Source organism: Pieris rapae, chromosome 2, assembly GCF_905147795.1.
Source record: "Pieris rapae chromosome 2, ilPieRapa1.1, whole genome shotgun sequence".
In the NCBI taxonomy this organism is placed as follows: Eukaryota; Metazoa; Arthropoda; class Insecta; order Lepidoptera; family Pieridae; genus Pieris; species Pieris rapae.
The window spans coordinates 1,293,440-1,311,592 of NC_059510.1; the positions used below are offsets into that span (position 1 = coordinate 1,293,440).

Consider the following 18,153-nt stretch of genomic DNA (forward strand, 5'->3'; position numbering starts at 1 on the left):
GCTGAGCGGAGACGTAATCGAATTTTAGGAGCCGTAGGCCAGATTTTAAGTACTGGGAAATGCGAAGTGAAACATGAAATTGACGAGTGGTTGAGGATTTTTTATAAATAACTTGGAGCAGAGTTTAATTGCTAAACTGTTAAACTTAATTTATAGCTAATTTGACAAATGGGTAAAATATTTATAATAAAATTAATCGTTTTAATGTGAAATTGTGAAAATTTGTTATATGTGATTTTTTTTTATAGAAGAGACGGGCAGAAGGCTCATTTGATCTTAGCTGAATCCGACGCGCATGGACACTCTCAATGCCTAAGGGCCCGCGAGTGCGTTGCCGGGCTTTTTACGCTCTTTTCTTATTTATTAAAATAATATTATATATGTTACAAGCTATTCGTTATCTTAAATGTATGCCAATTTAGTTAAAAATAAATGTCACATTTTTTTTAATACCAGAAATTTTATTACGCACCCTTGAAGAAATTTTTAATTGTGTAGCCTTCATCATGGGGGTGCATGGTATGCGCAAATTTTAAGTAAAAATCTTCTATATTTATGGATTCTATTGAGTTAATTGATATAAGTTTCATATTCATATAAGAATTGTTAATGTAATTTGAAGAAAAGTGTAAATTGTAAACTTAATACATATTTGATTAAGTACAGTATTAATTTATGAAACAGTTTTTCGAAAAAGGAACAACCTTTTCTACCTTCTTAATTGACAAGTGAAGTGTAAATATTGTATAAGCTATGACATTTACATCCTTCGCTGACATTTAACGACAGGGGTTTGTTTCTGTTTAGTTTCGTCTATTTATTTTGTAAAGCCATAAAGAATATTTTCTTATTTAATATATATTTAAAAATTAAAAGTAAATATAAATAAAATTCATGAATAAAAATATACTGACTATTACTCAATTGATGTTAGTATTATTTATATCTTAGTATCGAAAAACAAAAGTAATATTACTTTGTATTGAGTGTTCTAATAGCTTTTTTTGTCTTTATTTACTTGCTACTTTGACGGTGGTACCTCCATGTGTTCATCTCATGGGTTTCTATAACATATCAAACAAAGTCTGACAATATGTATTCAGATTCAAGATCTTTGGTGAAATAAGAACACATTCAACATCGATAAAAATTTTATTGATAAAAGGAGCCCGGAGGACACCCATATTTATTAAGCGTACATTTCTCCTGGCGTTCCTCTTTACAATATTATTTGCTATACGATAATACTCGTACATTTAATCGTACGTTATTTTTAACATCAGGTTACAATACACAGACTTCTGAAGGAGACAAGGCGGGAAGGGGATGACGCGCGGGCGACAGTCCAGGGAACTGTCATGGAAAACACGCGCCGAATAACTTACATTCCTCTATCTAAACATTAAGTCACTAATATTTTTACAATGAAAATAGAATTTACTCTAAAAATATTTACCGCAGAGCCAGGGTCAGTCGCGAGTCGACTTGGCACGACCGACGCCGGCGCGCATCTATCACATTCAGAGATTCATAAAGTAAACACGGCTTAATAAAATATGTCCCACATTCCCAAGGAATACAGACGTCACAACCACAGCCAAGATCGAGCTGAACCAGCTCTCAGGAATGAGGAACACTATCTTATTTAACCATGAAGTAAAGTACAAGACGTGTCAAGATTTCACACGCCCACAATTTCCCGTACAGGAAACAAACATTTAACTATGGATTAAAGGATCGCACGTTTATACGAAAAGATCTTTGAGAGATGAGCATATTGACGCTTCACATCCTCCAGCACCTTCGTCATCTTCAGGCTTGCTTAACCAATGTTCGCCCTCTTTGCTCGTGCTTGGAGCATCCCGTACCTTCGAACGATCAGCGGCTCTACTCTTTGTCTCCTTGATTATCGTAGACGTTGGTGGAACAGGGGGAGCTCCGCTGCTTCTTCTTAGAAACACTTCTATAGCACTCCCCAGGGCACTTGCGTCTACTACAGAACCAGATGGCTTGTCCCACACGACTGCTGCTGCGTCTCCAGGAGCTTGTTTTGAATCAGGCGCAAATGTAACTTTCAGCTTTTTTTCTTCATTTTCTTTCTTTTTTGTCGCCAATGTCTGGTGCCTGCGAGTGAACCATGTGGTTCCGGAATCGGAGAATTTCTCTCTCAAAGAGGAAGCGTCAAAACTGCTGGAGCGCATATCGGAAAGTTGACGAGTACGTTCTGGCTTTCCACATCGATCGATTTCGGTTGCTGATGATGTAAGGGCGTTAAGCATGTGTTTTAGATCTGTGTCAGTACAGATAACTCCTGTGCTGCTTCGCGGTGGAATGGGAGGCGGTGGCGGCATTTCTGAAGCTCTTCGACGAGCTGGTATGGGAGGTAAAGGAGAACCAACGAAGTCAGAGTGCCGGCGGCCTCGATTTGTATATCGGATAGAACCACTTATCGGGGAGCGCTCATCTAAAGGCTGAACCTCGCAAACCTTCTCGCTAGATGTATTCCACAGGCGCATGCGTACTTTCCGAGCCTGAACTATATCATCCATTATGTCTAGCTGCAGATTGTGAGTGCTGCCCAAAGTATCTGTTGCTGGTGGACCTGAAACAAAGCGTGGCCTTTAATCTTGGTAGGTAATTGTAAGAAAATTATAAGACACGATAAAAAAAACAATTATTTATTAATTTTAATTTTGAACAGACCTTTTTTTATGTCATTTAAGAAAATACATAAAATTCAAAGCGAAAAAATAAGGCGTATAAGATGCCTTACAGAATACCCTAAACAGAAGTGGCAATGGGCGGGGCATATATCAAGATACACAGATAAAAGATAGGCTTTAAAGACAACTGTATGGAGAGTACCAAGGGGAAGAAGAAGAAGAGGGCGCCCCATAAAAAGGTGGATAGAACAAATAGAAGAGGTAACAGGAAGCTAATGGAAAAAGAAAGCTATGGAGAGAGATTTAGAAAAGGCTGGAGGAGGCGTTTACCCGAGAAGGGGTTACGATCGATGGTACTGAATTTAGCTAAGATATAGGATATATAACATAATACATAAAATAATGTATAAAATGTATAAAATATAAACTGTATATAATATTTTTGTCGTCAATGGAAATTATTATTATTATTACAGACATTTTTTAGCTATAGATCCCCGACGACTGAGAGCCGGAAATGCCGCAATGGATTCCCTACGTCCACGCCCAAACAACGCCTGCGGAACCCGAGATATGGTAACTACAGAATGCCTGAAAAAAAAATTGCATTAAAAATGTACCTCGTTATAAATCAAAATTTAAATGCTCATATAAGTTCATGAAAAATCAACCACATAGAAAAAAAATATTTTATTAAAAATAATAAGACAATACCTTCGACCTCCAGGTTGCGGTGGAGCCTGGCTGAGAGTTGCAAGAAATGCTGCTTCACGGGCTTCCTTGGCAGCTCCTTCACCTCGTTCAGAGAGACGGCGTACCTGATAAATTTCACATTTTATCAACAAAATTTGATCATAATGAAAAAAAAAATTAAAAATTCCTGTTGAATCATGATTTACCTGACTAGCAGTAGGTCCACTTGTACAAGCTGGTGTAGGTAATGAGTGCTTGCGGTTGTCCCTCCAAGGCGACAGATGATATGGGTCCGGAGGGGACTCCTGGTCCTCAGAGAAGCCACGTGGCAGTGCAGCGTGATGGAGAGGAGACTCAGACTCTTCAACCCCACTCTCCTCCACTACGATCAGTGGTTCACCGCCACCGATCATCGCCATTGAACCACGCCGCATCATGGCTGTAATGTTCGACTTAAATTTAAATGTCTTAATTGTAATGTTTTGATCTGTATTGTAGATCTTTTAAAAGATCGGTGATCAAAATGGATCTAGCGTTATATTTTACGTTAGAAGGGACAGTGTTTCTTTTACTATGCACTATCATTATTTATTGTAAGATATTCTAGAAGGGAATAAGTTAAAAATAATAGTTTAATATTCTCTTCTTATTCTTATTCTCTCTCTATTAATCTTCAAAGTATTTTTACGTTAAACAGCGCGTGTTCTGTTAATTGTCAAAAAGCTTTAAAATAAAGAAATTAATCACATTTTTTTATAAGAAGCCATCTAAAGCTTTTCATATTTAAGTGAACGAAATATTATAATAGTAGATTATGATAAATTATTTATATATAGACATATTATTTACAAGTATTAAGCTATAAATTATAAAGATACTATAATATATTGTATAAATTTTAGATTTAAGGCGTTTGATTCAAGCAGTATTTACTGCTTACACCGTGGCTAGCCACTGAGGCAAAAATAAACTTAAAAATCTTTATTTAACGATAAACATTAAATAAATGTTCTATAATATTAAACGATTGGCATAAGCATCATACCACATGATTAAATAAAATAATTATGTATGTACAATTCAGATTGCACTTCGATAAAATAAAATATTACAAGACTTTGAAACCTACACGGTCCCCGCGGCAACAATATACATTTTGTAGCAACAGGTTCCCTCTGACCCACTTTTGCGACCTCGACCTAAAAGCTCGGTGGAAAATCGCTGAATACCCAGCCATTATTACAGCAACTTAGGGAGAAACGCAATTTAATGCAATTTATAAGATGCTTAAGATATTTTATTGATAATAATAAGCTATAACACGCGTTGATTTTCGGGACTGTGACGTTTTCATTTCATCAGAACGTTTCCTTTCGCCGTTCGAGCGAGCAAGTGTTAATTGCAAGAAAATTGATTAAAAACTACGAGTATACAAAAATAGCCTGTGATTCAAAATCAAATATAATTTATTCATGTAGGTAACATAATGTACACTTATGAACTGTAAGTTTATCATATGATATACTTGCATATCACCTGTTAGGACATTGTAACTGAAATATTAATATTAAATAATAAATATTAAAAAAAACCATCACAATAATACCTTATTAAGAAATTGAGAGCAGATGCCCTAATACTTAAATGGAGATATGCAGGCCACGTAGCGCGTTACACAGATGACAGATGGTCTAAAGCAGTAACCGAATTGACTGATCCAAAAGGAACAAGAAACAAAGGAAGAACAATAGAGCGATGAACTGACGGGATCGAGAGGGTAGCTGGAAGAAATTGGATGACGATGGCACAAAATAAATTAGGGTGGAAGAAGTTGGAGGAGGCCTTCTCCCGGACAGGGGCCGCATCTTAGTTAATGTATGTATGTATAGTATTCGTATCTATTTTATTTAATTTATGTAAATAGGATGTGGAAGAATAAAGGCTTATTATTATTATTATTTATAAGAAAATGAAAAGAGTATTTAATTTGATATTAATAAAATATATTTTTTTTGCGTTGGTAAACCGTGCTCCCCCATAGCAACCAAAACCAACAAAGCATCATTACTTGTATAGTAGTATTAATAAGTTTATTATTGACACATGTATTTAAATCAATAAAGTGTAAAATCCCTTCAGGATCGTTCCATCAATTATTTAAGAACACTCAATTCTTCATAAGAGCAGGTGAAAGTTCAGAAACAGACATCTAAAGCTTTAAGACTAAACATTTTCTGAAAATGCTCGCTCATTGTTCGAAAGTGCCCATCGTGTGTCGGGCGAGCCGTGATATGCCGTGAAAAGCCAAAACAGTAAGTGAAAAATGAAAGCTCTGGGAAATAAAGAGCTTTTGAAGCTGTGGAATTATTTTGTTTATATAGAGGGACTCTTTTTCTTCTTTTAGGTTTAAATTAAATATTTGTGATTAAAACTGTTAAGAAGTATTTTATTGGTTGTTACGGCCAATGCAGTTTTATCAAGAACAAAAATGTTCTGTTAAAATATCTGTGTACAAAGTTAGGCCCTGAACATTGAGATAATTTGCATAGGCACGCAGGGTGCCATCACGTATTGCCCATTGAGCATTGCTGCATAGCAGTCACCGAACTTGACACGTCGTCACGGCGCCTAACCATGACGCACCGGCTCCAAGTCTTCGTCAGACGCTTTGTTTTCAGTATTCTTTATATCTACTGTCCCGAGAAGATCTCCAACGAGCAACTCTGCGAGCGCCAGCAAGTCAAGTGGCGCAAGTGAGCTATGCATTTGGAAGAAACTCCAACCATATCCCCATGGAAAAAATTGTTTAAAATCGACAAGGAAGCCGTCTCAAGAAAACCCGGCGACGTACAGCTGATGAGGCAGAGGCGACTCACTGATGGTTGAGAATCGCGCAAAAAGCAAAAAGGCATAGTTTATGTGTTGTTATAAAAAAGGTAAATTTTAAATTGGATTTCAATTGAAAAAGTGTTCTAGACATTCTTAAGGATAATACAGAATAAAGACAAGCTTTTGTACAATTCACAATTAAACATTTTATTTCTTTAGTGAACGTTAACTTTTGATATCTTTAATTAAAGTGTTTTAGCCACGCTAAAGACAGACGAAGGCTTACAATTTCTAATTAATTGTATCTTTTGTGCGAATCTCTTAGTTACTATCTATCTCAGTCTTGCCAATACAGGATTAAGGCTTCAACTTCAGGGCTTTAAGAAAGAATTAATACTTTACCGACGTCTCAAAACAGAGATAATTTACTCAAAATCACAATTAATTATTTTATAAACTAAAATGTATCCAATATTTTTTTGGTAATTAATTAAGCGTCAGGATTTTCTTACATTCTACATTTAAAGTTTTTAATACATACTGTGGCTTAGTGATTAACACACACGTTGGTTCGGCTCCGGTAAAAATAGGTTTTATTTTTACATAAATATTTTATTTGTATGAGAGTAAAAACACATTATGCATGTGTCGTTGTCGCCCCATGACTTACTAGGTGACCTAATAGGTATATAAAAAAAAACTTCGCTAAAATATATGGGGTACAATTTGTGTCTTCCAATATCATAAAATAATATACCAATTACGTATATTTAATAACGTCAAGAGGATCAGAAATGGATCAAATAATATCATAGAATAACCTTTGTGCTCGCGGCGAGCGTAAGAAATCAAACGATTTTATGGTCTATGAAGGCCTATCGGAAATAGATTATTATGATCATACATGAAAACCTACTCAGGGGAATACTAAAGAGGTTCGTAAAATTGAAACGAACTCTTAGTAGATTATAAAAGGCGTTCCCTTTGAGAGCTGGGAATATTATTTAGGTTTTACACATGTCAGGTAATATTTCGAATTCTGACATTTGTGCGCGATATTTTCAAAATGGCTGCCATAACTGCGGTTATATAATTATTTATTTAATGATCTGTGTCGAGTTAAATAGTTGAGTTTAAATAGTCGAGTTTGGCTGTGCCAAGAATCAATCTAGAACTGTTTCGGAAAAACACTTTTTGTATGGCAATTAAAATATAAAATAAATTACCAAAAGAATTAAAAGATCTTCCGCCAAAGTCTTTAAAAAGCGACATAGGGCGACATAGGACGACGATAGGACTTTTGAGAAACATGTACTATTCAATAAATAAGTTCTATACAGACAATATAAGAATTGACTTTGCTAATAATGTAAAATGTAATTTAAAATAAATTTGCGCGTCACTGTGTGTGGCAGAATATGCGAACGATTTACGTTTGTACCACCTTAATATTTTGTACCATATTCTTGCAATAAATAAATAATAATAATTATTATTTAGTTCCGTGGTCGTCGTTATTGATATGTTCAAATATGAAAACGGGTTGTCCACTAGGTAGGTGTAAAAATTAGGGGTAAAAAGGGGTGATGCTAACAAAAAACTAACTAAAAGGGATCTTAAATCTAATTGATGCTTCAAAACAAGTGTATTCTACCTTTTGGAACATTAACGGAAGTAATAATGCTAAATTACAATTTATTAGGGGAAAACTAAAGGGCTGATTTTGGCTTGAAGTCTGCGTAAATTTGGTTTACGCTTCTAATTATTCATATATATATCCTTAACTAATGTTAGGTTACATTCATTTTTAGGTTATATACGAGCAATAATTAAACTCGTATTTAAAAAATATACCTTCATAATTACTTCAAGAAAACACTTTTTTACCGGATTAAAGCTATGTATTATTGTAAACTTATAATTATTTTAGATAATTTTAAATTTATCCGACGTCTCGCGTTCTTTACAGCATTCGTGGTCACGGTGATAATTATAAGTTTAAAATAATACATAGCTTCAATCCGTTAAAAAAGTGTTTTCTTTAAATGTGTAAAAGCTATGTTAGTAAAGGGCTATTCATAATTACTATTAAGATTTGTTTACTACTCTCTTGACAATCATCATACACGAAACCATTTTTTTATTATTTTGGTATAAAATAAACTGTATATATATGATATTATGAGATTTAGCTTATATTTAAGCAAAATACTATTACGCTAAAACAATTGAGGCTACTGATCGAGTTAAACAATAAATGACGCTCTTCCTCTTGACTTCCCCTCAAATTGAGATCACGGTTCAAAGGCACTTAAAACCTATTAATTTCTGAATCTCTTCAGTCATTTACTGTTAAGTTTTCTTAGGTAAAGGAATGAATTAAACTTTAAAAAAATAAAGGTAAATTTTCAAATTTTACCATATCTGTGGAAGAAATAGTTATGTGCAAGTTGTAATTTAACAATTTGCGCATACAAGATAGTTTATCTATGTATGTGTTTTATATATATTTTTTAATATGTAATAGAAAGGCAACAATCAAACAGAGTGCAAATTGTAAAATTTATTAGTGACATATTAATTTTTGAGTTTTATAAAGGATTCTATAGTGATTAATTATCTATAATAATTGAAATATTTCAATAAGTGGATGTAAACAAAATATACAATAATCTGATTAATTTTTTTACAGACTACATTGGTAGATTTATATAATATTTAGCGTATGCAGTTTTGCAGGGTATGATTGAAATGAAAGTGTAACTTTTTATGAATAAATATATTTCATACATACATTTTGGCTTTTCTCAATTAAGTCTAAATCGAGTTAACCATAACTAGCTTCAATGTAACAAAATTATATTTATTAAGTTTTAAATTGCGGCCTTATAATTTGCTTTAAAAAAAACCTTTTTACATTTAACGGACAAGCTTTCGGTCAAAAAGTACTTTATATGAAGAGCTTTATAAAATATGAGTCTAATATCCAAGATGAGATGAGCTTTATTAAGGCTGAAGCCTTAACTTAATATTAATCAATAAAGCTTTAAAATTAGTCTTCCGACTTTATACAATTTGTAAAGCTTCGGAGACAAAGTTAATTTTAACTTACCGTTTGCACCTGGTAGAGTAATGTTTTAATATAAAATTAGAGAAAATAATTTTATTAATACTAATGCTAACGATCTGAAGTTGTGTTTAATCTGTGAAATATTTAATTATGTCGCTTCATGACAAGTATTAGGGCAGGTAAAATCAACGTGAAATTTTTTTTTGATGTAATAATAGGCAAACAGGCAGGACTGCAGGAGGCTTACCTGATGTCTAAACATTGCCCATGGACACACAAACTTCCAGAAGGCTCGCAAGTGCGTTGCCACCTTTCAAGAACTGGTACGCTCTTTTCTTAAAGGACCTTACTTAAGGAATGATTCGGAAATACTTCAGTGGGCAGCTGGTAATTGAAGAAACGAAATACATTCAGTGTTTAAAGTCAACATACAGTGTTTGTATGTTGATCCCACAAATATTTATGTGATAAAACGTATGTTTAACGTCAAACTTCATTTAAACAAGAAACGGCGCGTTTATTGCACTTTCTAGTCGTCCAAAATTACGTTACCTACATATATAAGTGATATATTGATAAAGTCATTATTTAAAACAAATGAATGCTTAGAAATAGCTTTTGTAAAATACGTTTTTTGAAAGATTTGAACCACAGTAAAACTGTGTCTGCGAAACATGTGAGTAAACATTGAGACTTACATTTATTATTCGTATATATCATGGTATTAAGACGCGGAGAAATTTTCATGTCATGGCAAATTCCAAAACAAATTAATATCCCCGAGAGCTTTAAAGATTCAAATTTCAATTTTTTCTAACAAACAGGCTATTATCTCTAAATGTATTCATAGTTGGGGACCCCGAGGGTATCTTGGCAACCAAGTCTACGCATTTGATAATAAATCATTTCGCAGACAATATTATTGGAAAATGCGAAAGCTTAATGGGATTCCGAACGGTCATTAAACATCATTTCAATAACGAGTTATTGCTCTGATGCTTAATTGTATAAAATAATATTGACATTTTATACGCTATAAAATAAAAAAAATATAATAGCCTTTATCCGAGTACATTAAAGTTACACTAAGTCCATGTCATTTATGTTTTCACCAGTACTCGACCTGCGACGAAGTGAAGGCAAGACAAAATACCATCCGTCGCCTTCACGTCCACCGTTCCACAACTGAGCATTTCTCAAGGAAATTTCTGCCGCGCACCACCACTATGTGGAACCAGCTGCCCACTGAAGTATTTCCTAACGCCCGAAAAAAAATCGACATAGGACTTATTCAAGAAAAGAGCGTACCAATTCTTAAAAGGCCGGCAACGCACTCGCGAGGCCTCTAGCATCGAGAGTGTCCATGGGCGGCGGTATCACTTAACACCAGGTGAGCCTCCTGCCCGTTTGCCCCCTGTTATATAAAAAAAACACTTCTGGTAAAAACTACTCACGATGCTTACATTTATTGGTAAAATAATAATCCATAAGTTTTTCGTAGCCGAATCTGAACAAATAAGGGAATTTCGCAAGATAACATACATTAGCTTTTTCACGATCTTAAAACGTGGAGAAATGCAAAGCCTCCATAAAGCCACCTTAAGTATCACTTTACTTGGGGGCTGACTGCTAAGGGCGACTGAGGGCTGTTTAATTACCCCATTAGGGTGTTTTGTCTACTCTTATATCACCCGACCGTTACCTGCTTTACGAGGGAACTAAAATCTCGATAATAGACGACACCGTTTTTATTTCTGTGTTTTATGATCCACTGTGGTATGTTAATATCGGAATTTTAGGTACAAAATGACACCATTATGCCACGCCGTTTTTATTCGAGACATCCTTCCTATCAGAAATTATGCTTCGTTTCAATATTGTTATATATATTAAAATATTTCGATATGATAGATACATATAGATTCAAAATTAGTGTAGAAAAATAAATGTTTATGGCTGTGACGTTAGTTACAAATATAGAAGAATCGTTACAAGAGTAGAAGGGAATGTAAAATTACGTATAAGAGATAAATAAGAGAATAAAGTTACGCGTTCTTTGATCATAAAGTATTTTTAATAAATTCTATTATTTATAAAAGATTTATAATAACCAATAAGTGGTAACGAAAAACGAAAATTACTTAAAAGCCTCTTTAATGGAGGAATAAAAATCACCGTCAGCACAATCGCTTTTAAAATTGCTATAAACAGACTCATCAATGGAAGATTTTTGATATTTTCTACATAGAAAATACAACAGAACGTTTTTTACACGAAATGTACTAACATTTATTCACGTCATATTTCAGCTTCAGCTCCATTCATAACACTACACTGTCAGCTTTCATTTGCACTGAGTTTCTGACAGTTGTCATTTTTACTCAGTTTGACATCTCGAGCAGGACATTTTATGTACAATTTGTGTATAGTGTTATTTGACTTTGAGTTTTTCATCCATTCCAAAATACAATTTTTTATGTAATAAGAGACAGGCCGGTAAACGGGCAGAAGGCTCACCAATACAGCGGCCCATGGATACATACCAGAAGGCGTTTCCGGCCTTTTAAGAGATCCAAGAGATGGCTCGTATATACAATACTTTATTATTATTGTTATAATAAAAAACTATTTTATTCTACGTATTAATAAGAGCTTTGATAATAAACCTAAGAATTTTCCACATCATATGACGACTCCAGTGTAAGTGTAACCAAGTCTAGACGAGCTATATAAGTTTAGTGCACGTGTTATATGACAGTAAATTTGAAACCACTAGTGACAAAATTCACACCGTCATTAAACTTAGCAAATTAGCTACATTATATCTTTTTGAGGTAAATTATTTATTGATTTTGAAAGATAACATTAAATTTAATAAAGCAATATGTAATAAATATAAAGAAAGAATAGTATTATAACATCAGTAAGTAATATTGAGTAATAATGGCGTTTAATTTCCAATCTATTTGTGAAACACATCAATATTGAGGAAAACAGCTCAATCAGCGATCTATTATTGAAACACGAGTTCCGAAATCAGTTCCATTGATATATTTAACAATAATTACATTTAGTATAATGTGTTAATTTACATATGCATAATGAATGCGTCAACTAATATCTAGTGTTTTACATAAACTGTTATTCATGAGAGCATTGTTGGCTTCTGTATCTCGTTCCTGAGATCGCAGATTCGAAACACGGCACCAATGGACTATCTGGCTATGAACGCATTTAACACTCATTAGTTCGATGAAGGAAATGTATTGAGGAAACCGAACCTAGACAATAAAAGTCGACGACACGCCTCAGACCACCTTTATTTACTTTTATTTAACAGAACTAAATATCACAAAATGGGTACAGAAATCTGAGGCTCATACCATAAATATGATAGATAGTGATAGATGTAATAAATTAACAATTATAGTTTAGTTGTAACGTTACTTCGTATTACTAGTTGTCTGTAGGTATTATTAGGTTTATTATTGAATATAAGAGACAGGTATCACTTATTCCATGTCATTGTCCCAGTAGATATGCCTACTCATCGGCAAAGATACAGAGGGTGTAGGCCGAGAGAAAAAGCCGGCGTAAAAAACAATTGCTGCCAACAGTCAAGACTACAGGTACTTTTTTAAATGTATTGTTGTTTTATAGTTATTAATTATAAATGCTTAACTTCATTATCTGTTTAATTTTATAAGATATTAAAAAAAAATAGAATGTAATAAATATTTTTTGATCTTTCTTAATAACACGATATGAACAAAATCTCTAAATTACCTCACTACTATAGACTCCGAGATATCAGAATATCCTTTGAGATATGAAAGCTACACACTATACAATCTACGATATCATCTACAATAGAAATGAGAATTTACTCAAACAATACTACGGTGTAAGTGAAAATACAGAGCTTTTATTTCAATACAGGAAACAGGGGTCGCGATATACCGGAAGTTGGGTTTCCGTAAGCAGAATTTTTCATCAGAATTATACGAATTATTCAAATGATTAATCTTATCTTTGTAATCTTAAAGGTTTTTCAACCTACAAAATTGAGTTTGCTTTCACCTGTAAATAGCAGGACTAATTTGATTAAATTTAACAGAGAAAGTGGTTTTCTACAGTATGTCTGATTTCATGACTTCATCATTTTGAATGGACTGTCGGAAACTTAATATATCTAGAGCATTTTATTAGAAATTATGAGTCTAGCAATACATGATGGAATCTCGACGGTAATTCTAATTTCTTTTGCTTTCTCTTTTTTTAGTTTTATTTAATTAATAATATAATAACTAAAACTAACGTGGAATTCATGTAAGTCGTTTTTGTTTTCTTTAATTAATAAAATAATAATGACTAAAACTTTAAAAAAATATTATATATTAAAATTAATGCAGCAATGCATTTGCAAGTTTTTAAAAGGGTGAATTTTGTGATATCTCAGTAATTGTTTAATTTATTGTCTTTCAACATTTTATTTTTGGCTCAGTTTTCCATGACGGTGTTTGGCATTATTAAAACATTAAATATATTTGACGAGGCCTGGTATGTGCATCGAATGGTGGACAATAGAACCCCAAGGTTTATGAACTCACAACCTGGTGGCAAGAGAAACCGTTGGAGCAGTCTGAGTTGGTTGGTGGTATGGAGTTGTCGAGGACCTCGAAAGAATAGCTGTTCCAGCTTGGGTGTAAGAAGCACGAATCAAGGAGTTTGCCTATTAGGGGCTGTCCAGACATAAATAATAAAGATGATCAGATTTTATATAATCAAATTTCAAAATAATGCCCATATTTGTATTCACAAAATAAACTATGATCATTTCGTTTCATTGCGATTGGTCAAACGGAACGGGTCGGAAAAACGGACCAATGACAGTAAACTTATAACGGTATTGTTTTGTCTCTGGATTTTAATTTTCATTTCCCCTTGTCTTTCTTGTATTTGACCAGCTGCTTGTATATTATGATTTAAAAAGTATAACATTGTGCTATAAAGTTTTGTAGATACAAATCAAAAGAACGTCGAATCTGTCCATCAATAAACTATTTTTAGCCAGCACGCAACATTGTTCCGAATTGGTTTCACCCAAAGTATTTAAGCCAATATGGCGCTTTGATCTATACACGAACGTAAACATTGAATACGCTTTCTTAACTTTGAACCATATTAAGAGTGAATTACGGTGTAATAAATAATTAGTAGATACTATAACTATCTAGCATCTTAGACAAAAACATAAACCAACTTGGTTTTCATTTCTATGATTTGCTCCAGTTTAAACAATTTGTATGACTCAAAACTTAGCGATTTCAAAGAGTGACGTAAAGTTTCTTGCCAGTTTTTCTTGCCCGATCTATGATCTTGACTTGCAAACTGGTAGTAAATGTAAATTTAGAATTCATGTAACTTCTTTTATGACATTCATAAGTGTACTTGCTTACTTATATGAATAAAGTTATTTTGACTTTGACTATGTCTTGGCAAATTGTCGTAAATTTATTTCACAATGTTATGCATTCCCACTTATAATGCTGACTGCGCGATTACTAATCAGTTGAAGAACTACTAAATTGTATTCTTCATATTGTGCACCGCCCTTTCGAAATACGTTACTTATCACTTTTGAAAGAATCCTTTTTTTTGTTAAAGTTTTAATTGCCACAGCGCAAAAATGTTGTCTAAACTTTTTGAATTTTATTACTTTAAAATTATAATTGTGTAACAATACTCATTTGTCGTAGTACATTTATACTGATGTCATGGCTATAATGTATTTGGGACTTTAATCTCAATGTTGAGGGTTTTCGTTTTACGAGCCTTTTAAAGAAATTCGAACCTTACTTAGGTTTTACGAGTAATTTTATTACATATACGGCTTTTTAATGTTAACATTTTAAGAATTTTCTAACCTAAACTATTAATTTACACAAAATAAGATTGATGCTTATCTGGGTAAAAGAAGCAAATGTAAAGTCATTTTGATTAAGTGTTAAATGAACAAGCCGGTATAATATTAATGTACGGACAGATTAGAAACTGGTTTGCCTATAGAAATCTATGTTAATTTAAAAACTACCTGTCAATGATATAGTGATACCTATGTGAGAAGAAGTACAGAAATAAGACAGAAAATAAATTATTGATGCACTTTTTCATTGGAAAAATGTAAACTGAGAATGAGCGGGCATGAACTATGGCAGATGGACAAACTAATTAAGAAAGTGGTAACTTCACTAGGGAAATTTAAGAGAAAAATGCTAAAGACTGAGAGAAGGACCCAGTTAGAGATGGCCTTTACTCTTAAGTGTCACACAAATCGGTGAAGTAGTTTAGGAGTCCATGGCGTAAAAACAACGTGCCGCGTAATTTATATATATGTATTAAGATTATTACTGTAATACAATTCCCTACAACTTTGTACGTCTTGTTGCAGCAAAAGCGGATTGTAAATTGAATACAGAATTGCCGTGACAGCTGCGACAAATAACAAGGGATTTCTTAGGAAAATATTTTTATTTAGAACATGTTAAAAATTTGTATAAAATTATATTACTAGTGGGTCGAGGCTTTATAATACGTTTAAAAATTGGATTAAAAGTAAACATCCGGATTATGTGAGGAAAACATTAGAAGCAAAAAAATCGAATTCTTTAAGTATGTAATCACAATCGGGGACCATACATAACTCGATGTATTTAAAAACTGGTTTAAGTGTATTTAAGGAACGGTATATTTAAATGTATTTAATAAGACCCAGTTAAAGATTTCATCAAAATCTTAAGCAATGAAGCATTCCCGCCGATAATTAATATTCTTAGTGAATTATGCCACGATTATATTTTGTTAATGAAAGTTTAAATTAATAAAAAAGAAAAACCGTGGTGCTAGAATCTGTTTTATGATAATCATTATATCTTATAGGTAAATAGGTGATTAGCCTGTGCCTGACACACGCCGTCTTCTTTTTGAGTCCTTTTTGTTAAGACACATCGGTTGAGTCACGATGTTTTCCTTCACCGTTCGAGCGAATGTTAAATACGCACATAGAATGTTTGTCTATTGGTACACGGCCGGGGATCTAACCTACGACCTCAGAGATGACAATCGCACGCTGAAGCCACTAGGAGATCTTTAAGGATTTCGCGAAGTTATACAAATCGAATATTATTTTATAGATATGAAGATAATTTATCTTCATTTATTAAGAAATATATACAATTTTGAATTATATCTATATCTAAGCTCTTTTTTGGACATTTAAATGCAATTTAGCTTGATTTAACATTTGCAATACATCGTTTAAAAACATGCTACTGTATCATTAATCTTACTTTTCTTTCAGATAAAATTAAAGCAATTTAAATGATGATCAAATATGAAAGGTTTATAACCCTTAAAAAACGTTGAAATTTACATCGTTAAAAGATTAAATTAATTCGACGAGTAAGCGAAATTCGCATTGAAATTTATTAAATCACGTGAAATTTTGCCCGATCATAGATTTTAATTTCGACATAGACACATTAAACCCCTCAGAATCAGCGGAGGCTTAATTTCAACTCCGAGAGCCGAATATTTGACTGAATATAGAATGGATGTCTGAGTGAAAATTTATGCAAAACGATTTCCTAAGTGCAAATGAAAGAGATTTTTTCGTGCGAAATCGACATTTTTCATCAATTTCTGACAGCACTCTTCTAAAACCCTTTTATTGAGCTCGATTCTTATGAGAAATCTTTTATTTGTGTATTCGCATATTATCTTTATTATATATTTTAATAAAAAATATTTAACATTAGGCAGTCCTAACGCTAATTTAATAAAAGTATTATCCTGTATATATTTATTTTCATAAGTGATATAACCACTATAAACTCCGTAATAATCTAGTTAAAATAATGTATTTATTTTTGCCCTAATGATTTCACCTATTACGAGAGATTTAATTCACCCAGTCTGAAGACGTGAACTGCTAATAACTTTTGTTGTTTTACAACATAAAAAACACAAGAACAACTATAATTTACTATAATATACTCGTATTTAACTGTATATTAGAGCTAGGCTTTAAGGCTAGGATATTCAAGTTCGACTACTATAATACACTATATATTATTTTCTTTCTTTTTTTCTATTTCGTGCTAAATTCTTTCTGAAAGGCAATTCACTTTCATTACCTATTTAATATTTATCATTAACTATTCAATTTTTAAATAGATAATACACCAACATTATAGAAATTAATTTCGTTTATTATTAAATAGTTTAAAAATATTATAACAAACGCACGCATAGCTATTTCAAACAAATTGAGAGCGAAGGATTGTTAAATTCAACAAGTGTTTGAGTCGCTTTCTCTCACACCGCATAACTATGAACAGTACGAAATAAAAATTTTCAAAATCGAACAATAATAGAATATAGACAATTAAAATTTTAGACAACATTCATGTGGGGTAAAGCGCATGCAACAAAGCGGATAACGATTGCTCTTGTTCATATTTCAGCATTGTATGCAATTAGTATCCACCTGAAGGTCAAAGGGAGGGGTTTGCGGGGTAAGGTTGTGTGTGTAGCCTACCGGCGGGTGCGTATGTGTGCGCGACGCGGCGACGGGCGTGCACTCAGAGCAACGGTCGGACAGCCACTGCGCGGGACGAGCACAGCCTCACCATAGTGCAGAGAAAAGTGTAGCTTCTGCATAGAAATTATTCAAAAAATTTCTTAAATTGTATTCAATTATGTGTTTGTCTATATCATATCATGTGTAGTTATGTATTATCTTTATTTGTATATTAAAACCCGCATGCACAGATAGCGGATAGGTATTAAAAATATATACAAATTATTCTTCGTTTATTGAAAATTCTTTATAACAAC

General features: G+C 33.1%; 1 protein-coding gene across 1 annotated transcript; it reads right to left on the reverse strand.

The window, feature by feature from the left end:
- Positions 1–1,173: 1,173 nt before the first annotated feature.
- On the reverse strand, positions 1,174–17,915 carry LOC110995608. Its single transcript, XM_022262858.2, has 5 exons — positions 17,855–17,915; positions 3,563–3,795; positions 3,378–3,481; positions 3,142–3,254; positions 1,174–2,602 (listed from the first exon to the last, which is right to left on the reverse strand). The coding sequence occupies exons 2-5, from the start codon at positions 3,791–3,793 to the stop codon at positions 1,746–1,748; spliced, it is 1,305 nt and encodes a 434-aa protein (XP_022118550.1). The 5' UTR covers positions 3,794–3,795; positions 17,855–17,915; the 3' UTR covers positions 1,174–1,745.
- Positions 17,916–18,153: the final 238 nt, after the last annotated feature.